At 37.5% G+C, this 22757-nt stretch overlaps 2 protein-coding genes across 8 annotated transcripts; both read left to right on the top strand.

The window, feature by feature from the left end:
• The first annotated feature begins 2989 nt into the window (after positions 1 to 2989).
• LOC133840131 (uncharacterized) lies at positions 2990 to 11438 on the top strand. Of its 7 annotated transcripts, none has more exons than XM_062271843.1 (7): positions 2991 to 3882; positions 6101 to 6509; positions 7679 to 7794; positions 7875 to 8396; positions 9310 to 9469; positions 9881 to 9899; positions 10423 to 10647. In XM_062271843.1, the coding sequence occupies exons 1-6, from the start codon at positions 3508 to 3510 to the stop codon at positions 9892 to 9894; spliced, it is 1596 nt and encodes a 531-aa protein (XP_062127827.1). In that variant the 5' UTR covers positions 2991 to 3507; the 3' UTR covers positions 9895 to 9899; positions 10423 to 10647. The 7 variants fall into 7 exon arrangements, with proteins under 7 accessions (XP_062127793.1, XP_062127780.1, XP_062127827.1 ...); XM_062271835.1 differs by having other exon boundaries at positions 10066 to 10647; XM_062271809.1 differs by lacking the exon at positions 9881 to 9899 and having other exon boundaries at positions 2990 to 3882; positions 10066 to 10647.
• Positions 11439 to 16673: 5235 nt separating this feature from the next.
• On the top strand, positions 16674 to 20607 carry LOC133850952 (uncharacterized). The gene is made up of 2 exons (XM_062287215.1): positions 16674 to 17075; positions 17131 to 20607. Exon 2 carries the CDS (start codon positions 19094 to 19096, stop codon positions 20564 to 20566), a length of 1473 nt encoding a protein of 490 aa, XP_062143199.1. The 5' UTR covers positions 16674 to 17075; positions 17131 to 19093; the 3' UTR covers positions 20567 to 20607.
• The last annotated feature ends 2150 nt before the right edge of the window (positions 20608 to 22757 follow it).

The raw sequence follows: 22757 nt of genomic DNA, 5'->3' as shown, positions 1-22757 counted from the left end.
AAACACAAGATGAATATTGGTTTTAATAGAGCAGTTTTCTATGCATAATGAAATCTTTAAGAGATTCATGCTTTCATTAGTGCAGCACCAAGAAATCCGCAACAATTGTGGAATTCAATGACCACTGATAGTTTTGGCCATCTGCATTTGTTCTTCTTCTTCTCTGGCCACAGTTGCAGTTTCGACTTGGTCTCCGTCTCTCTGTGTGTGTGTGTCTTCAGTTTTCCATATAACGTAAGAGTTTCAGATATTTTTGCGCCAGGCCATAATTTGCTTAACAACTTTTGGCCAATGCTTCGCTTGGCCAAGCTTGGCTTGGTTGGGAATCAGGATAGTATGTAGGATGGCAGTCAGGTCGCTTTGCTTGGTGTTGGTGTTGGACTTGGCGTTGGCGTTGGCAGTTGGCCAATTCCTTTTTCCAGCCTGCCGTTCGACACTAGCCGTTTATATAATAATTTTGTGGCATAATTTATTGCTGGCAAAAGTTTTCTTGTGGCAGCCCAGCCGCACAATTGCCACTATATGCGAGTAATGTCGTCCCAGGCATTTAACATTTTATTCCGCAAAAATTGTTGGTGTCGTCATCATCGTTGTTGTTGCTGTTGTTGTTCTTGTTGTTGTTGTTGTTGTCATGGTCAAAACTATGCACCATAGCGCCATAAATTTGTTATTAAATGTTTGCCCGCTTATCGAGAGGACATGAAAACTGGACCGCTTTTCAAGCGAGTGGCACAACCAACGTCAAATTGATTTTAAATTGCATTTCTCACTATTCAAGTAAACGCAAATGGGAACACTTTGCACTATTCACTTCAACATGAATTCAAGTTGCACGATTAAATTGCATAAGTTGCAAAAACAAACATTCAAAGGCCAAAGACAAACTTCTGAAAACAGCTGAAAGAAGTTTAAGAATAAAAAAATAATATGATAATTGACATGGCTTAAGTTCAAAATAAAAATAGTCGACTCAGTATTATTATTAATATTTAAATACTTAATTTAAATATTTTAACTTTTGCCAACCAAAATAATGGGTTGTCATATGTTTTTGATCACATTCAATATTTACAAAACAGCTGAAATATATTATGAAGAACTAACTTAAATTTGAAATTTATCATTTTAATTGAATGTTGGAAGATCCCTCATAAGCAATATACTTTAAATTAAATGTTGTATATTTTTGGAACTTTATAAATAATCAATTAATAGATAAATCGAATCTCATAATCAATTCAATGAAATACATCGCAGATTGCAACACTTAATATTATTTGTATACTTGAAGAATATTGGTATAATATAATACATATAAGCAATTTTTATATTTTTTCAGGTATACTATGAGGTTAAGATATCAACTTAAAACTGATAAAACATTCTCAACAAAAGTGGATTGCTGTTTTCTCAGTAGGATTTTGTTCGTTGCAATTCGTACAGTATTTGCATGTAGATTACAAGTCTAATCTTTTTAGCGCCAATTATTCTTATTTGTAAGTACAGTAAAATCATCTTACAATATTCTTAAGAATTTTATTTATTTAATATAACTGAACAATGAACTCAATAGTATAATAATATTGATACATAAAAATGCAATATGAGCAATGAAGAACAAGTAAGTAAGATTAGATTTTGAAATATACTTAATTGATATATTGTAATAATACTAAAACAATATACTAAAGGCTATTTTCGGTATATCGATACAGTACTGCATTCAAAATATACCACAGAGTGCAAAATATACCAGATTGTCAGTCAAAGCAAGTAAGTTCCCTATGAGGAAGGTTTTTCTTTAATAACTTCTACATGTTTGGATATTTTTCTGGAATCATAAAGGCTATAGTTATTATTTTATATACTCCAGCTCCTGCGACATTTGTTATTTTCGTCGATTTGCTGGGCTGAAGTGGGCGTGGAAGAAATTTGACACAATCTTGATCTGCGTGGAAGCATAACAAGTGCTACCGAAATAAAATGTATATCTCTATCTCTTATAGCCTGTGAAATCTAGGTGTTCTAGCAGAGGGACAAGGCTATATCGTCTAGGCTGTTGACGCTGATCAAGAATATATATACTTTATAGAATCGGAGATGCCTGTTGCATACCTTCCTGCCTGTTACAGTTATGATACCCTTCTATCCTGGGTAGTGGGTTATAATACCCCCCAAATACGCTATGGGTAGAAAGTACACCGCTGTGTTTCTTTACTAAGCCAGTGTTGCACACGCTCATGTAAATTGTAAATTCCCACAGGGTTGTAAAATAATCATATAGAATGTCCGATAACCGATATGCAGTTGAAATACGGCCTCTCTCCCACTCTCCTGTACTGGCAACACGTCACTTAAGTACTGATAAGCAATGCCAACTGCCATTGTTTGCTTTTGTTGTTATTGTCATTGCTGTTGTGTTGTTTAAATTGAAATTGAAGCGGCGTGGCGAAGCTAATCGTGAGATACAAACACACGAATACTAATACACGCACACAATGCGAGTGCTCGTTAAACAAGCTGTTCATTTTGCGAAATTTTCTACTCCAAAGATCTTCAAACGAGCAAACAAATGAATAAAAAGATAAAAATGATTATTATAAAAGGGCAAGGTAGGGGGAAGAGGAGGGGAGTGAAGTGGAGTCAAATTGTGAGTCAGAAATTGTTATGGCCGGGGCTAAGGGTGGGGGGGAGAGAAAGCTCAACTTGTTTTGGACCAAACGAAACACAACAACTTTAAAAAAGCAAAAACTTGTCATGTGAGAAAAAAGCAACAACAAAACGAAACGGAAAAATAAAAACATTAATGAATGAGCTGAATGCGCTGAACGAGCGAATGAACGAAAAGAGAGCAAAGAGCAAAAGAGAGAGAGAGTGAGGGAGAGCAGCAGCCGCATACAAAGCTCTGCCAACAGGTGAGCAGCGCAACAAAAGCCTCAGTTAGTTGAGTGTTTGCAGTCAGAGCGTCTGGCCGCTGGAAACACTTGGAACGTGGAACGTGTGGGAACGGAAAGGGCTTTAGCTGAGCGCACTTAACTGAGCGAGCAAGCGAGCGAGCGAGCGAAGTACGCCTTTGAGCCAAGCTAAGCTGCGCTTTTTGTTTTTGGGCTGGGTGTGCCTCGGCAGTGTGTCGAGAACGCGTGAGCGGCCAACACGTAAACGACGCGTTGTGCGCTGCCCCACAAAAAAAAAAAGAAAGAAAATACAAAAATCAGTTATAACTAAATGAGAAAAAGCCAAAGCGAGAGCGGCGCTACCAACAAAAACAACGAGAACAGCAGCAGCAGTCGTGCCGCAACAATTCAACTGTGAATTGTTATTGAGGTTATGTAAGCGGCAAGCAAACCAAACGCAAACGTAACTCAAAAAAAAAAAAAACACAAAACGTAGTCAGTTAGTTTGCTAAGCGAAACACGTTCAATTACAACAATTCCAAATACGCGTCAATCACACACACACTCAGACACACAAACCAACTCACGCGCAAACTCGCACATTCCTAAGCCAATGGAGCACGAGGCCAAAGCGCAGGCGCAGACTTCGTCGGCAACGTCGACGTCGACGCCAACGTCACATCCACTGCAGGATGTGCCGTTGAATGCAGCTGATGACGTACAACCGACGCCCAAAAATTGGGTTAAATTCGACGACGACACCGACATCAGTGAAAAAAATAATAACAGTAACGGTGGCGACGGCAGCGGCAGCGGCGATGGAGACAGCAATGCCACACAGCAGCAGCAACAACAACAACAAAACAAGTTGTCGCTGCCGCCACCGCCACCATCAGTGGTGAGCAGCAACAACAACAGACGCGCGCGCTCGCGCAGTCCCAATGACCAGTCAACAGCAGCAGCCGCCGCAGCTCCAATACCTGTGCAGGTTAGTTGGTCTCTCACGCTCATTCTCTCTCTTTGCATCGTTCGCTCTTCTGACTTCACTCTCTTTGAATGCAACTCTCACGTGTTGTCGCCAACTCAACCAAACGCATTCCATTGCGTCTTCCATTGTGCGTACGTTTGTGCTCTCAGTTTCCTTTCTTTCCATTCGCTGGGTGCGTTATAACGACGTTTCTTTTGTTGTTTACACGCCTTGGCTTCGCCTCTAATGGAGTTGTTAGCAGCGGTACTTTGCTTCTACTTCTTTCTGCTGTCTCCCCTCCTCATCCGGGGTACACTGCACGCATGACAAATGAAGTTAAGAACGACGCGTCGTTTCGGGACAGTTGAGATGTCGCGTCGCGTCGCGTCGGCGATAAACTTTGATTACTCATCGGGCTAAAAAGCTAAAGCAACAAGTCATAATGCATTGCATGTCGAAAGGGATTGTCCGATTAGTTCAAGTGCATGCATGAGCGGAGATGAGAAATGTTCAGTGCTCTCTCTACAGTTGGAACTCATTGTAGTCGAAATAAATTGTTATCTATCCGCCGAACTCTAATTTAGAGAGAATTCCATTTGATATACAGAATAGATAAAAAGTACTCTTAAATTGAAGTGATTCGTTCTGAAGCTATTTCGCAACAATTGCGACTGTAGTTCGATTGTGAATTCGAGGTGATATTTAATATTAATTTATGTGACTAACCGAGATGTGAGAATATTACCTCTTGACGGCTATAACATTTATGATATTGATTGACGAACCTTACTCTGAAATGTTGTTTTAGTAGGCATTACTTTGAAGTGCTGCTTTATAAATATGATATACTATATTTACTGATTGTTTTTCTTTATATTGTACTTAATGTTTGAAGTGAGGGCAGAACAAAGCACGTGCAAATAAAAACACATATAGTAAATATGAGAATCAGAAGAGTAAACACAAATTCCTCTTATGAAGTCAGTACTCTCTTATTTATTGTGGTTTCGTCAGTGTTTTTTCTGTTTATGACGAAGAGAGAAATGATATGATAATAATAATAAGCAAGCAGCATTTGTTTAAATATTTTGCCAGCTTTATTTTGATAATGATTAAATGAAGTGTGTTTATTTTATTTTTGTACGTTTCGCAACTTGTCTTAAGGAGAGCAGAAGACGCGTTTTGTCAACGTTGACACTAACATAAATACGGAAATTTGTAGGGGACATTTCTAGTCAAAAATGAGTAAACCAAACAAATTTTAGAATTGTATTTATTATCTGAGAAACAGTAGATATCGTTAATTTAATTTTCGATAAACATTCATGGCAGTTAGTAAACCATTTATAGTTACAAAAATGTAACTAAAAAGTGCCTACGTGTTCGCTGTGTAATATTACCAATGTTTGGATAAAATACATAAAGAAAACTTGGAATAAATAACTATTTATTTGCATGCAATTAGCATTTAAATAAATTGCACTAATGTGCAATACTTTGTGGACTGTGGGTTACAAATAAGAGAGACATCATTATTACACTAATGTATCGATATTGTAGGGTATTACCTACTATCCCAAATTGTTTACATTTGCTTAGGTCTTGAATAACATAGAAGCTGCTTGTATGATAATTAGATAAACATAATAAAGTAAACATTGAATATGCGGGTAATAATTTGTGATTTGCTTTTGGAAGTTGGCGCTAAATTATACTACTGACTCGACTCTAGATGTTGACTTAATAAAAATTCATTTTTTATTTTGTGTACTTTGTCATAAAAGTGTTTGCTACCCTATTTAGATTTACTTATAGCTATAAAAATGTATATCACGTCGAAGATCAGTTTTGGCAAACTTGTGCAGGTGCAGCTATCAACTATCGACTGTCGAGTTGTCGTTGAATTTCTGATCAAATATCCCCTACTTTGACATTAGCTTTTTAGCTATTGTGAAGCTAAGTTGCGTACGTGCAAAATGATAAATTGTGTTTACTTTTTTTTAAGTTGTTGCACGTATGTGGCAAGGGACAGTCACAGTTGTATTTATTACAGTTCTCGCGACATTGTAATATTCAAATCAATATTATTGATTTTCTTTCGCGCATTTGCATAATTGTTATAGTTTCTCTTTTTATATTTTTCATTCTCTTGCACTTAGACAGCATGTCTGTCTTGACTTTGGCGGCGAACTGAAACTTAAGGCCAAGAACATTAACCCATTGTTGTCACATTTTACAGCGGACTGCAGTTTCCTCCACAACAGCTGGCACATTGTCGTCGTCGTCGTCGTCAACGTTGCCGGATGTGACGCCCGCTGTTTTGACAACTGAGAGTACGCACGTTAATCTCAATGCATCCGGCAGCGGCAGTGGCAGCAGCAGCAACAGCCCTCCTCGTCACTCACAGCAGCTAATAAACCAAAAAGCATCTGCAGCATCGTCCACATCGACCGCAACAACATCAGCGTTAGCCTCAGTCTCATCATCGCAGGCTGCTCCATCTCTGTCCTCGTCCACTCATCCAAATAGCGGGGCATCTAACAACGGCAGCGCTAATGCTCATGGTAAAAGCGTCAGCATTCCTGTGGATCAGGCCTCCGGAATGCGCACAATTGAGCTGTCAACGGGCCGCATTCGTGAAGGATTTGGTAAGTAACTTCCTTAAGCCTATAGCAATAATTTTAGGGAACTCCCTTAGCTTTTAGTTAAAGTATAGGCGGGATTTATCTGTAAAATAAAGCTCACACATTGCAATTCGAATATTTCAGTAATTAGAACGAAGGTTTCAACTGTAATTAGAGACCTGAATACTAAATATAGTACTATATATTGAAAATGAGTAAGAAAAGCTACGTAGTTTATTTGTTTAGTTTCGTTTATTTATAGCTATAAAATAATAAATAGTAAAATTTAATTTTAAATTTTTCCATAAGTATTTGTTAAGAAATTATATTTTTTATATACATAAAAGAGGTTGCTTAATAATCGATCAATATTATATGATCTTATGAAGATTACCAGAAAAGTAAATTTGTAAATCTAGATTAAAACTCTACAACAATTTTAGATTGCTCATTCTTGATACTCGATATTATATTCTCGTTTCTAGTCTGTTAACCAAGAAGACAAAATCTCTAATCAAGATAAGAAGTTCTAAAATAATTATATATTGGATATACTTGAAACAAGATTAATAATATTTTATTCGAATTATTTTGAAAAGTAGTTTTAATTTGTAAACGTATTTTGTATTAACATATAACATATGTATGCATGTACATATTAATACATATTGTATAAAGGTATATAAAATCGAAGATATTTATGGATTGGGTTATTTACATTAGAATTATAAATTCTCTTCTGCATATGTCTATCTATTTTAAATTATATTTAATTTATATTATGATAATTAATTTGCCTTACCATTGCAAAAGTATACTAAATGTTGTGCAGTTTCAAATTAAGTTTTATTATTTGAATTACGAGTTGTATAAAATTAAAACTAAACTAACACTAAATTTTCTACAAATAAGAAAGAAAAGTGATACTCGTTTTGAATTTATAAGTATTGCAAATTAATTACCTTATAAATATAATATGAGATTAAGCTTATCTGAAATTATGAAATTGTTTATATGAAAGAGATTTTATTGAGATTGCGACGAGTATTAATAGTACATAAATAAATTATTTTTCAATTGCCGTTAAAGCTGTAAAGAATAGTGTTAGATACATATAAAATGAAACTAAGTATTATTTGGTTTATGGATTAAGTATTAGTAAACACTTATCAACTTGTGTTTCAAACAAACAGCTAACGGAGATGTGATTGTCACTCTGCTGCCGGCCAACACTAAATGGCCTTGGATAACTCCCGCCATATTCCGTCCCGAGCTAGTTCCAGAAGAGCTGATGGCTCAGGGTCTGACGGTAAGTAGTTGGGCCATCAATCAGTCTATGCTGACTATAGTACTGACCACTCACCCCTTACGACTCTCTCCGTCTGTTAGCTCACTGTGGAGGACTATGTGAATGCAATGGAGACGCTGGTCAATGACTATCGCTTTACGGTGTACAACATTTGCTATAAGCGGATCCTTGTCTGTTGGATACTATTTGCTTTCGCCGTGCTGCTGGCACTGCTCTTCTCAGGGCTGCAGGGCGTGGCATTGTTTGCTCTCGGCGTCGGCTGGCTCTTCCTTAATGCGGCGGCCATCTTCCTGTGCATGTGGATGAAGCTGCGACTGTCGCGTGGTTTGGAGAAGTGCCTGGCACGCGTGAACAAGCAGCTGATGAGACATAAGATTCTACTGGTACTGGACGATCGTGGTCGCATCTCCTGCCACAAGGTCAACCTGTGTTTCATGTATTTCGATGCCACGCAGTGTGTGAGCTTCCTTAATGAATTCCTCGAGCACACCGAGCAGAATGGCGGCGAAGCCATCAAGGCTGGCTGGGAGGCGAAGCTGGACATTGATGTGAACGATATCGTTATCCAGGGCAGTCAGCCAGTGCGTCTCTCTCGCAAGCAGGTGAGTTGTAATTACTTTCGCCAAGAACACAAGCTCATTTCGCAGTTGTCTTTGCTTTGCTTTGATCGCTCGTAGATAAAGTAGTAACGTTAGTTGTAGTCGTAGCTGTAGCTGCATTCATGCTCATCGATTGACATTTCTCGGTCTCTCTCTCTCTCTCTCTCTGTCTTTCTATCTGAACATTGATCATCGCATCGCTCACGCATTTTCTTTTTTTGTCTCTCACACCGACGTGCACTGCACAAACAAACTCAATCCACTCTCTTTAGGCCGTTGCCCAGGAGCTGTTTCTCAGCTATCTGCAGCGCTGGGGCAAGGACTTTCTGCGTCGTCGCCTCGACTGGACCGTTCAGGAGGCGGGAGTTCATGAAACACCAAGGCATCTACAGTCGTCGATTTGCCCATGTCAATACGAGGAGGAGCTGTTGCGTAACAAAATCAAAATCAGTCTGCAACATCGCCAATGCTGTGGCATCAATTGCATGGGCTGCTGGCTTTAGGCGTGTCCAACGAGACGCGAAACAATTTATTTCCTTTCTATCTTTTTTTGCTCCGCTTACAACGTGTAATTTTATGTTTTTGTGTGTGTGCATTGTGAATTGTACGATTAAAACCTGTTGAAAACCAATCAGAGTTATTATTATTATTTGTTACGTTTACGTGTCTACCTCTCTCTTTATTTTATATACTATACACACATCAATTTGTAATTTCTTAAAACAGCCGAAAAGTATGCTGCATTATTTGATCATCTCATCTCTGGGTTACACATACGTACCGTTGTACGTTCAGCACTGTCAACTACTCCTTTATTAATAATCACACTCACACTATCACCCCCTCACCTTAATTACTTACTGTTCTTTGATGTCTCTCATTTCCGTTTAATACCCTCCATCTGTCTGCTTCCTAGGAACGTGGTCTTCAACTATACCTGCGCTATGGGTCCCGCTGGGGCATGGAAGCATTGCGGGGATTGGTCGATGTAACTCCTCTGGAGCCAGGACGCCATTGCGGCCAATTCCAGTGTCCCTGTCAGTATATTAAGGAGCATTTGCAGTGCAAACCACGAGGCAAGTTCAAGTGTTGCAATATGGTGCATTGGGTGTTGGCATGTGAGCGCTATGATTACTAAAATCGAAATTTTAATCATAATTATACTCGTCATATGTACATACTAAGCATGTTCGAATGTCCTCAATGTAACTAAATGAATTTATCGACACAGGTCTTATATAGAATACATTAAAACTACGCGAAAGTCTGTATGCTTTATGTGCTTAGTTCTCTTTGCGAATTTAATAATTTGCCTTGACAATTTCGGACTGTTAATCCTATCAAAATACCAAACAAGCAGCTTACAAATGTCATACATATACCAAAAAATACCAAACAAGCTTACGAACACGCATCTCCGCTTTATTAATGTTATGTACAAGTGTTTATTTTACAAAAGCGAAATACTAAATTCTTTTTCATTTCAGATGTTAGTCCATAGTCAAGGTAAAATTGGTAATTTTTGGTATAAATGTATGCTAATTAATCCCCTTCCTATATACTGCATTTAACTACATTCGAATAACCTTTAAACTGATTAAGTTATACAATTCCTTATACAATGACATATCTTTTAATGCGAATCCTAAATCAAATACACAAACAATTGCAGTATCCGTAAACAGCATGGGACAAGTAGTTTGGACACGTTTTCCCATTTTTGGTGGCTAATGAGTTTTTGCCAAAAAGAAAAAATTCCATTAAGAACCAAGAAAATTTATTAAATCCACTACTAAGCTATTTCGATTATAAAATTACTTAAATTATACATTACAAACTTGTATTTTGTTTTGTAATTGCCTTTTTCGAATTTAACTTTGTATCTATTTTGGTATCATTTGAATAAACATCGTATTTGTTGTAATATATTGTTGTTTGTAATTATGTTGTATGTTTTTTTTGCCTTACGTGTTTATCATTATTATTTATTATTTTCTTCCCGGTGTTTTTCATTGAACGCCTTTTACAGGTTATCCATGTTCTTGCATTGTCTATGGTTCGGATCCCAATTTTCAATATCGATACTAGTTCTGTTCTTCCCATATCTCTCTGTGTCTCGATTGGCATTTCATCATAATACACACATCAGATAAATTTACATTATTTAATCAATGTTTTAGACTTGTGCAATTTAGTTCATTTTATATGCAATGTTAACTTTTATTTTAATAAAGTTGTGAATTATGATTTATAAGGCGTTGGTTAACAAATGTAATGGAGAAATGTAAGCAACAAATATGTGTTTAACATTAATGACAATAAAATGAGGGAGGATATAGAAAAATAATGAAATTAAATACAATTTATTTTAACATTTATTTCGTATCTATGCAGTAGATGCTTATCTTAAAATATTCATAACAACTCATCCTTATTTTTAAGAGCTGAAACCATGTCTCATTAGAATGTTAGTTTAGCAGAGCAAAAAAACAGCAAACAACTTTTCTTTGTTCCTCATTTTGTGAGGATTTGTGTTCAGGTTGTCCAATTTCAGACAGTTCGCAATGCATATATAGTATGATGCATACATGTTTGCCATTTTCATTATTTTCACAATTATTGCATTATTTTTTATTGCATAATTCAACTTTACGTTTGCCGCATTTTGGCCACGTTCATGTTGCCAGCAAATTCTGGAAAAGTTTGTTGTTGTTTATCTCGTTTCTCGTTTTGGGTTGCATGTGTAATGAGTCATTAACATGGTGCAGAAAGTTGTTATAAACGAAAATACTTTAATTTTATTATTTTTATTATTTTTGCATTCAAATTAGGTGCCAGGCGATTTTATTTATGTTGATTTGATTTTTCCTTCCCCACCAAAAAAATGTCGGCCATAAACACTGCAAACTACGAACAATGTTTTTAATGGCTGTAAGTATATTAAGTCTTTGCTCATAAGTCTCATTAGGGTGAGTAATTGGCGTAATTAAAGTTTTATTACCCTGCCGGATTCAAGCGAAGCGAATGAATGGAAAACTAATGCGATAAAATACTGAGGCACATTAAGAAAATTTAAACTAAATGTTATGAATGATATTGGCGAAAATGCTTAGATTAATTCCCAAATGTGTATATAAGTAAATAAGTATTTACTAACAACGTCTGATGATTGGAAATAACTTGTGATGTATTTTTATAAATATGTGTCCATATAGTTGTATATTTTAAAAAATTTAAACAAAGAAGTAAATTGTTTTCTTGGGAGGTAAATAGGATTTCAAAGCATATTTTAATGTAGATATACCCGTCACTCGTATAAAAGTGTTAGAATATCTAAAATAATTATGATTTGTGAACGTTATCTTGCGATTAGATAGAAATTGTAGAAGTTAATTAAGAAAAACTTTTGCATGGGTAAAAATGACTGCTGAAAACTGGACTTAACTGCTTTGGCTGACAATCTGGTGTATTTTGAACATCAATATAATGAAAATAGGTTCCAGTATATTTTAGTATATTTTTGTATATTAATTTGGTCTAATCTTTGCATATGGCTCTATTGAAAAAAGAGGTGCGGGTTTCTCAAAGTCGAGCATAGCCGAAAATAGCATTTATACTTGTTTTTAATAATCATAAACAAATAACAGAACGATAAAATAAAACTAGACTACATGTTGTTTACAAATTTACGAAAAATGCGATTTTACGCTCCAATAAAATAAATTCAAACTTGTTGTGGATAAAACGCGCTAAAAGCAATGCCCAGTTAAATGTTGTTAAACTTCATTAACCTCGTGGAGAAGCTTCAAACGATTTGTGTGTTTTTCAACAGCACTTCAAATGGCAAAAGCAAATAGAGTAAAAATGGACTTCGAAGCGAAGCAAAGCACATAAAACAAACGAATCCAGACACCAATACTACGACCACAGCTCCAAGTAAACTAATCACAAACAAACAATCACACTCGCACACTCATTCACTCATTCACTCATTCAGAGGGAGGCTCGTCAAAGTTTTTGGCAGTCTTTGGCGTTGCTGCAGCAGTTTTAGGAAATTCAATTGAATTGTGTGATTTTCATTTGAATTACAGGAATAATTCGAATAACGACTGAGGCTTGTAGCTTTCCTGAAATACGTCAGCATTAATTATAGTGTTAAGGTGCTTACACCTTAATAAACAGTTTGAAATGAATTTCCCAAATAATCAATCAATCAGACAATGACAATACAAGAATACATAAATAATTGAAAATTTGAGAGACGTTCTCAAGTTGGGAATACGATATACTCAATTCGTTTCATTAGCATTTCAATACTTTAGAGTGAGGATATATTTTTTTCCAGTTCGTTTATTTTTCCCGAAATTGTGCCACCTTTTTGAGGGGGGGAAGTACATATAGTATTATTGTTTCTGTAGCTGTTGTCGACGTTGCCGCCACAGTAGTTTTTTGCATTTATTTTGCGGCTAAAACTTTAATTGAGTTTTAAACCATTTTGCTGGTTGGCCCAGCGTCGTACTGAGAATTGTTTACTCTACGTTTGTATATATGTGTGTGCTGCGAGTATATAGGTTTGCTATATGTTGTTAACCAAAAAAACTACGCCATTGTGTTTGATGGGATCTGCTGTTGCTCCAGCTGCCGTTGCTCGTACTTCTGTTGTTGGTATTGGGCGTGGGCCTTGCACTTATTTCGTGTTTTTCGCTTGAGTGATGAGTTTTTCAGCGAATGGTTTTTGTTTTTGTTGTTATTTTCGTTTTTTCCCCTTTTTTTTTTTAGTTTTTCGGTGATTCTCTCTGGGGCTCTTTGGGCGGTTCCGCTTTGGCTGCACTTTAAATTTTCCAATGCGTTTTGTTTTACGCCCAAATTTGTTGTATTAAGTTTGCCAGAAGCTGTATGTGTGTGTGTGTGTGCTGCTGTTGAGTGAGCAGCGACCCCACAGGTAACGTATTCGCCCCATGCGCCAAACAAATTACAGCCATTTAAGTGATTTTTGCTAATGTTATTTTGGGCGTTGGCGCAAAAACTTGCATACTAAGCGCATTTCACAGCAACATTTTTTGTTGCTTCATCTGATGGCAAACTGGGCGGATGTGTGCATGAAACTTTTTTGTATATTAGCTGGAGTCTATGGAGAAGCAACTTTATGTTGGTAGCTGAATACGAAGTGAAATATTTCAGCAAAGCTTTTTGGTTTTGTATTTCGAAATTAACTGAAATTCGAATACTTTAAACTTTACTAATATTTCGAACATTCAACTTGTATTTTATCTTTACAACGACTCTTTGTTTATTGCTAGACCCATAACACGATCATAAACTGTTTACTCAGCCGTAATAAATATGACGCTAAATCCTTAACAACGGTCTGCATCGAGTGGGCAATATGAAACAGCAAACGCTGACCATATATCATCATAAAATTTAACCAAACGGCGAACATTCGCACTGAAACCGTCTGTCGACTCGGCGCAGCTATAAAACATTAGTCAAAAACATTAAACATGGCATAATACTACCTGTAGAGGTGGCCAACTGTCCTGGGTTGGAGTTAAAGTTCGGACTCGAACTCTGACTCGGGCTCGGGCTCTGGCTCGGGTTTGTGTTTGAGTTCGAGTTGGGGCCGAGCTGCAGGCTCCCAGAGCTACAATCAACATCATTAACGCGTGCTCTAAAAGCCATTTATTTGGACGCAGACAAGCCGAGCCATGTTAAAAATGGCAGTCAGTCGGGAGACAGTCGAATGTGGGAAACTATAAATTTAACGCTTTTAGCATAATTGCAGAAGTATTTGCGTGTATACCTAAGGGCCAAGCAAGAACCTACGGCCATGAGAGCCATCAACGCGACTGCGTTATGATAAGTGGCCACAGCCAAACGATATCAGCGTCAACACGCAATAAGTTATTGCTTTATTGGCTCATCCGTTCGTCCTGCCCCTCTCACTGCCCCTGCACGGCTATTAACCATAAGTGGTGCCTGCGTGTGAGTGTGTGTTTGGGTAAGGCATCGTATTACTTGGCCTTATAATTGCTGGACAGCTTTTGACCTTTATCAAAGCCAAACGCTGCAACTTAATATACTGCCTCCTGACTTCCGATGCTCAACCCTTTCACGACAATAAACACTTGACAGGCAATTTGTGGGCCACCCACAACGCAGCATAAGATACATATAGATGCATACTTTGTATATATGTACATATAAAGAGCCCATCGATTGCCCAGTTACAGTCGTACCTCTCGAATATTTATTATCTGTCTAATGGAAACAAATTAGGTCATATGAGTATACATTTGAAAGCAAGCAAAAATTGTGTTGCGTAGTTCCAATTCAGTTTAAGCTTTCTTCTTTATTTTTATGGGCTCTGCATGAAAATGGGCTCAATGGGGCGTATACGTGATTTATGCCTTTGGCCTTTTAGCTATGTCTTAATTGCTGCAGATATGCGTGCAGTTTAATGGATATTTGCAAGCGGCTTAAATAAGGGACACATATGAACCTAGTTAAATGACGTTTAAAACATACTTTGAGCTGGGAAGTTGTTATGATTTAAGACATAACTATTAAGTTTTGTTTTGCTAAAGAAATTTCCAGCTAGCGATACTATTTCAGTCTTTTAACGATACTGCAGAAATAAAGAGTACAGAAAAAACAACAATATAAACGCAATATGGAAACCATATCGTAAAGACAGAAAGTAAGAAAGCTGCTGTGAAGATGAGATACCCGCTGCCGATTTTTAATAAAAACTAAACAATGCGGTGACATTCTTACAATATACCATTTAAATATATTGAACAAGTACTGAAATACAGCGAACGCTATGTTTGGTTTATTATTATATACTATTACGTTCAGAATATAGAATGGATTACATAATACACCAGATTTTCAACCAATTGTTTAAACTATTATTTATTTTTTATGGGGTCGGCGAAGACTCGTTCTGCCTGTGATATGCATTTGTTGGAGACACAAACTTATAATAATCTTCTATTAAGAATTAGTATTTGGATGCGATTGGATAAAAGGTATCAAAGATATTTAAGAAATACTTTTGTATGAATAAAATCGCCTACAACTGTCTTCTTATTTGAATTGAATTATTAAAAATATTCAATGTAAACTTGACATCTTAGAAGAAATTTTCGAAAATTTGATATAAATATAAACATAATTAGTTTAAAATCCCCCTTGTTAAGAGTCAGACACTAAATAGTATTTAAATATTACTTTTTTAAATGGAATTATACTTGTTACATCAATCAATCAAATTGACTCTATTAAAGTCTGCTTCGATAACGTTAAAGGTGAAGTAGTATTTAAATACATATCAACATTTTACATTTAAAATGCACAAAACAACAACTTTGTTTTTATTTAACTCTCCATTGTAACCAACAGTCACCGCACTCTTGGGGTCTTTGCAGCATGTGCCAAATGTAATTTAACTTTTCAGTCACTTTAATCAGAAAAAAGCAGTTGATAAGTGTCAAGTGCAGAAATAAAGACAAATAATTAATGTAGTTGCAGGCAGAAGTCTGATGATGTTCAATTAAAGTTGCTAATAAAAGTTCAAGAGCAGAGAACAAAATTAAATTAGTGTGAAACATTGATTTGATATAGAAATGGAATTTTATGTGGTACATTTTAGAGATCACAAGCGTTTTTTTTTTTAAAGACGTTCACTTTATTTGTACCTAGTTTTATCTATACTATCTTGAGTTAAATGTATAGAAATGAAGTTTATAAAGTAAATAATAATTTGGAAAATAAAGCGATAGGTTATGCAATATAATAGGTAATTTTTACATTAGATCGCTAGACAATAATGCTGAAACTAATTATTAAAAATTAAATTTAAATTTTTAATTTAAAAATTTAAAATTTTTTACCTGCATTTGAAAGTGAAACACAGTTATTTGATAAAATGTAAATTCACAATTCACAATTCAATTAAAGTTATTCTGCCATCTCTACTGAATAAGAAATTTAAGGTTTATTTTAGACTAAATTTATGTAAGAGCAAACACATCACTAAAAATTTGATTAAAACTAATCGATGACACAAAATAAATATAATTGGACACTAATTATTTAAATGCCTACATGTTTTTTTAATAATCGATAATACAAGACAAATTGTTTAAATACTTGCATGTTTTTTAAACTATTATAAATGAATCTTCATCTAATATGTCACAGTTGTACTTATTATTGTAACAGTTAAGTGAACTAACAGAACTTCAGTTGACAAAAGTGTTGAATGTATGTAGTGAGCGAAAAATATATTGTAATAAAAGAAGTTCCAAATTTCCCAACTTTTTTTTTTTGCTGTTCTAAATATTGACGCACCCTAACTTAGTCATCTCACTATCTGCACTTGCTTATCACTGTCTTCGCAAAGCTCTTGCAAAAGCTCGGCTTACCATGCGGTGCAGTGGAGTACAGTCGAAAGTGAAGCGAGCTTAGCATTAGAGAAAAAGCAATTAGTCAAAGCAGACGTATTTATTGTCTGTCGGCCACCGAATTTTATAATCCCACGTGAATCTGCGAATTATATAATCTGGCAGTGGCAAAATACCAGATCGACCCCAAGTGAGAATATATGTGAGGATAGACGTCTATATATAAATAAATATATAAACAGTGCAGTGATAAATTTCATAATTAATACAGGTATGAAGTGGAATTAATTGTCAGTGTAGTTTCTAACCATATCTCTCCAATAAAGGCATAGAATCCCCAGAAATTCGGCTCATCGAGCTCGGCACTGGCGGATGGTAGCCTCTGTGGGCCACTAATGGTCCATTCAACCTCTATTACAACTATAGAGCGCCGTGTGGCCCTAGTGAACAACTATATATTGGGTGCACAAATTTGGTCGGAGATCACAACCAGATTGGCTGCCCAACGGAGTACCAAAAGACTGTGATTCTGACCGTCCCCGACATACACCCGAGATCACGGCCAAGTTTGATTTGAATATTAGCGGAGCACATACAGGCACATACGCCTGAAAACCAAGAATACACTGGATGAGTAGTGCATAGTACAACAACAGTACCACAATCCACAATGCAACAACAATAAGTTCAGTTATATTGTATCAATCTTTCTGCATGCTGCTATGATTTGCTGAGAGTGACACGAATTACATCGTCTGTGTCTTCTAGATATTTTGTATTAAATTAGTAACATAAAATTAATAATTCTAATGGAAAATTGTTGAGGCATACTCGTGGATGCAACAAAAATGAATTAATTCTAATTTTTGGTACATTTATATTAATTATCTGTATATTTTCTCATATAGTATTATATCATTATCAACACAACATTATCATCGTCACTCATCTTCGTCATGGTACCACGACAGTAAGAAAACGACATCTGAGTAAGTTAACTTAAACAAGTAGATGTTACAAAAGGTAACTTTAATGACACAAATGATTATATAAATGTGCCTAATTGTTAATCAAATGAAATTATCACGAGTACGTCTCAGACTTGAATTAATTTTGTAAATATTAGTAATCATATCACATATGTATGTAACAAACGGAGTATCATGAATTCTTTATTAATTAAAATTTCACATGAAGTGATTAATGAAATAATGTTTTGCTAATTTTGCTTAATATGGTCTGTCGAGTAAACGAAGGGAAGATGTCGAATATATAGAAAACTTAAATATAATTTAAAGTAGGGGTAACTTATAAAAAAATCGAAAGTTACCATGGTCGGGAGGGTAGAGATGAGGAACTCAACATCTAGATTCCTCTACTAGGTAATTTCTTAGAAGAAAACTCCACTAAAGCGTGTGTCGGCGCGAAAACTCTTTTTATTGTTCTTTTTGATTCCTATAAAGCTTTCTTTTTGTATATTCCGTCTGCGTATTAACTATTTGCATGTGTTAGCGCAGCCGCAAGTGATCGAGTGAGGAAGAACCCCGACCAATCCGACGAGCTAGAACCGAGCATAGCAAGAATACGCAACCTACCAAGCTCGATCACGGACAATCAGTGCCTTCTAAAGCCTGATAAGGTTTTGGTACACTACACATAGTAAAATTGGCGCCCAAGCGTGGGACCCGAGCAAGAAAAACATAAATATCCCACATTCACTCGTCTATTCCATCCAAAATTCAAATAGCTTAATTATAATAGGACTGGATTTTTGAGGTTCATATGGAAGTGTTTTAGAATCTGGTTTAGGAATATGCGATGTAAGTTACTACTCAGTAATTTATCGACCAAAACAGATCTAGAGACTTCTGGTGCACATTCTTTAATCTTTCACTATTATAAAGCTTTGCGTTCATTCATGATAGTATATTCTTGGATGATATTTCAATAGTAGTACTCTAGAATCACACTTTGGATCCAACGATGGCACTTAGTTCTTCGGGGTGCACGACCAAGAAGATCTAGTGGTGAACTTACTGATTTGGATTTCAAGAAAGACTGTAATGTATTTAAATAAAAAGGATCGTCATGATAAGGATTACATAATTCAGTTTATATCAGATTATGTCCATCATGATTAATTATATCACAAACTTAAAATAGCCTTTAGTTACAATAAGGGGATTTCCTTCTTAACAAATTACGCCTAGTTAATTATATTCGTACAGATTCCATTACGTTGAAAGACAGACCTAATGTTTATATGATTTTGATAAATTTTTATTCAAAATGCCACTCGAACGCAGCACCGATAATATTCAAGCGACTTTGCGAGATCAAAGCCCATTTTGTGGTATTTGCAATGAGGTTTTAGTAGATACAGAACTTGTAGCTAAGACTCCTTGTAACCATAAGTTCCATGCAAATTGTATTCGTGAAGCCATAAGAGAAAAAACGGCTTGTCCAACTTGTAGTACAAATTGTACTCTCAATGTTTTGAGTTATTCAAATAACAACTTATCAGTAGAACTAAATGCAGCGGCTTCGTTACCAGCAAGTGCAAACGAATCTGAAGTAGCTAATGATAGCTTGCAAAGGCAATCTAAAGCTAAGAATTATAGAGGTAGAGGCCGAGCAACTACTACTTATTCAGGTATGACCACCAGATCATCCACAAGACGGTTGGTAGAGCCAATGTCTCAAGTAGAAATAGCTAACTATATCCAAGCAAGTATGGCAGTTCAACAAGCGCAAATGATGGAAGAATTAACATCTTTTATATCCAAAAAACTTGAAGTTAATGAACATTTATCTTCAGTTCAGTCCAGTATACCACCCCAACAAGACTCTTACTCTAGTCAAGTCAGAAACAATAGTCCAGCAGTCAATACAAATCAGGGTAGAAACAGCGTACCCAGATCTGAATCTTATTCTAGTATACCTCCAGAAAAGGTATCGAACATTATTCAAAATTGGAGAATTAAGTTTGACGGGTCAAAACAATGTATACATATGGACGAATTTATCTATCGAGTTCGATCTCTTACAGATCAAAATCTTAATAGAGATTATAAAGTTTTGTGTGATCATCTACATTTATTGTTTAATGGCAAAGCAAGTGACTGGTATTGGAAGTTCCATCGTAACCATGACAACTTCACTTGGGAAACCTTCTGTAAAGAGTTTCGTGAAAGATTCGACGAAGGTGAAACAGATTTAGATTTGATGGATAAGATTAGGAAAAGACATCAAGGGGTAAATGAACCTTTTGACGACTTTCAATTTGCAATTGAGGATCTAGCAGATAGACTACAAAGGAGTTTGTCTGAAAACCAGATAGTCGATATATTGATCCGCAATTCTCAACCCAGTCTACACCATGAACTATTGCATTTAAAAATTTCTAAAAGATCTCAGTTACGCGAGGCCGTGCGGAAGCATGAATTATTTTATTCTGATGTAAAGTCTTTTAAGCCGCGAACACTTCGTTCGTACGTAAATGAGATAGCTTATAATGATGAAAGTGAGTTACAGTCGAGAGACTCTGAAATATTAGGAGAAGAAATATTAGCATTCCAGAAGAAATCTTCTGCACCAATTTGTTGGAATTGTGACAAATCTGGTCACAGGTTCGACGATTGTTTAGAGCAGCGTAACATATTCTGTTATGGATGTGGCGCTAAGGAGACTTTTAAGCCACGTTGCCAGAAATGTAATCCATCGGGAAACCGAACTGCGGACGTGTCCAAGAATCTCAAGTAAGCACGTCCGATATTGAGAATAAACTTGAATCGCAATCAATACAAGCGAAAAGAGACATTGATTCAAATGACATTACTGTCTCGACTAAAAAAACATTTAGTAATAATTCTTTTGTTCCCTACCATATAAGATTAGAGAATTATAAAAAACTCGTGAAAGAATATTCGCAAGTTTAGATTTTATTAAACTTAATCATAAACCTAAACGGTCAACTAAACGTTTAAGACTATATTGGAAAACCATTCGAGCTAATCGTAAGAAAATAATTTCATCCATTATTTTGAGTTCGGATGAACGACTTTATTCTGAAGTAACCATTGAAGGTAAACCATATTTAGCTTTATTAGATTCCGGAGCGACAATAAGTTGCGCAGGTGGAACAGCAGCAGCAGAATTATTAGCAAATAACAAATCTAAAAAGTGTTCAGGAGCCATTCTAACGGCTAATGGAACTAAAAGTAATGTGGTTGGAAAACTTATAACTGAAGTGAGATATCGTGAGAAATCTGATAGTTTGGAATTGTTTATCATTCCTGATTTAAAACAGAATGTTTATCTGGGAGGGGGGCGACGCTTGTTGAAAAATAATAACACTTTAACTTTCAATTAATAGAAACTTGTAACTTGTATTGCGTTTTATTTCCACTTGAAAATATACATGTGCTGTTGTGCCGAAAATTTGAACATATGAGAAGGCGGAATGAAAAAAGCACTAAAAAGGGCAGGGTGACCATCTTCAGAGGAAACCAAGAACAGTGTGTCTGTGCGTATGACACGGTCACACGCACAGTATACTAGCTTTGTCACTATCGATAACTCTCGATCGCGACCACACTGTCAGCTGGCCTGAGTGGTCACACCTGCAGTCATCTGGCATCAACATCCTCCCCCCCTTGCAATGAGTTGCAAAACGGTATCATTGTCCAAATGGACCGGACAGAATCCAACCCAAGGTGGAATTCTGGGCCATTGGCAAACCGTTGGTGCTCGGCAGGAGGCCAGGTAGGATGATGTGAGGATACACATCAGTGCCGAGCACCAGGGACACCGTCGATGGCTGGAACCAGCGTTCGTCGGCGAGCGTGATGCTGCGGAATTGCTCCAAGTTCTCGCCATCGACGGGTCGGAGGGTGCGGCTGCAGAGTTGCGAGTCCACCTGCAGCAGCACCTTTCGACGGAACTCGGATGTCCGTGAGCGGATGATCGCCGTGCAGACGCCTTCCGTACCAACGCGGGTGACGGATAGCCGGTAGGCCGTTGCCAAAGATGCGCTGATACGACTGGTCGCCGCGCACGGGTCGATCAGCGCTCGCATCTCGAACGTCTTGCATCCGGTGTCGATCAGGATGTTGGCCGTCGGAAGTATGCTCACAGCCTTGTCCTGCAGCAAGGATGCGAGCGACGTTGGAAAGGCCTCCTCGGACGTCGGTGAGGCCGGTCGATGGGGTAACGGCGAGCGGGAGCGTGACCGTGGCGAGCGTGGCCGTGGCGAGCGTGGCCGTGGCGAGCGCGGCCTTGGCGTGCGCGGCCTTGGCGAGCGCGGCCTTGGCGAGCGTGGCCTTGTTGGGGTTCGGGACCTGGTGGAGACCGGTTGGTCATCGCCTCGTCGCTGACGGTTGGGGAGAGCGCTGCGTGCCTCCTTGAAATGCAGCAGTGTGTGGTGGTCCCCCCGACACACCCTGCACCTTCCCGCGCTGCGGCAGTATTGCTTGGAGTGTTGGTGGGCCAGACAGTTAGGGCAGTACTGGTTGATGAGTACTGCTCTCAACCGTTTCTCCGCTGTCAGCCTCAGGAATCGCTGACACCTCCGGAGTGGGTGGATCCCACGGCACACGCGACACCGGAACGAGTTGGTGCCAGCGGGGCGGTCCCGGTGGGTTGATGTATGTGATGGCATACTACATGGAATGAAACAAGAAAAAAAAACAAACGATTATTGTAATAGCCTCTTTGCAATGTCAATGACACACGGAACAGGATAGCATAGGACAACACAGGACGACGAATAGGAGTACGGAATAGGATGTTATTCGTCCTTCAGTCCTTCTGACGTGGAGGGTCAGTCTTGCTGTCCATCGGGAGTAGAATAAGTTTGGCAACGGGTCTTCGGATGGTACCCCGCGCCGTGAGCACATCTACCACTCGAACCTTGGCGTCGGTGCCTGGACACGTCGTCAGCACCCGTCCTAGG

This window comes from Drosophila sulfurigaster, chromosome 2L, assembly GCF_023558435.1.
Source record: "Drosophila sulfurigaster albostrigata strain 15112-1811.04 chromosome 2L, ASM2355843v2, whole genome shotgun sequence".
NCBI lineage: Eukaryota > Metazoa > Arthropoda > Insecta > Diptera > Drosophilidae > Drosophila > Drosophila sulfurigaster.
Note: the sequence above shows the minus strand (reverse complement) of the source record. Positions and strands in the feature narration are given on the sequence as shown.

Excerpts from the sequence above, each read along its gene's own strand:
- LOC133850952 (XM_062287215.1), top strand. The coding sequence starts at position 19,094 with ATGCCACTCGAACGCAGCACCGATAATATTCAAGCGACTTTGCGAGAT.
- LOC133840131 (XM_062271796.1), top strand. The coding sequence starts at position 3,508 with ATGGAGCACGAGGCCAAAGCGCAGGCGCAGACTTCGTCGGCAACGTCG. Across the intron at positions 3,883-6,100 it reads CAGCTCCAATACCTGTGCAG|CGGACTGCAGTTTCCTCCAC; the intron begins GTTAGTTGGTCT and ends CACATTTTACAG. Across the intron at positions 8,397-8,665 it reads TGCGTCTCTCTCGCAAGCAG|GCCGTTGCCCAGGAGCTGTT; the intron begins GTGAGTTGTAAT and ends CACTCTCTTTAG.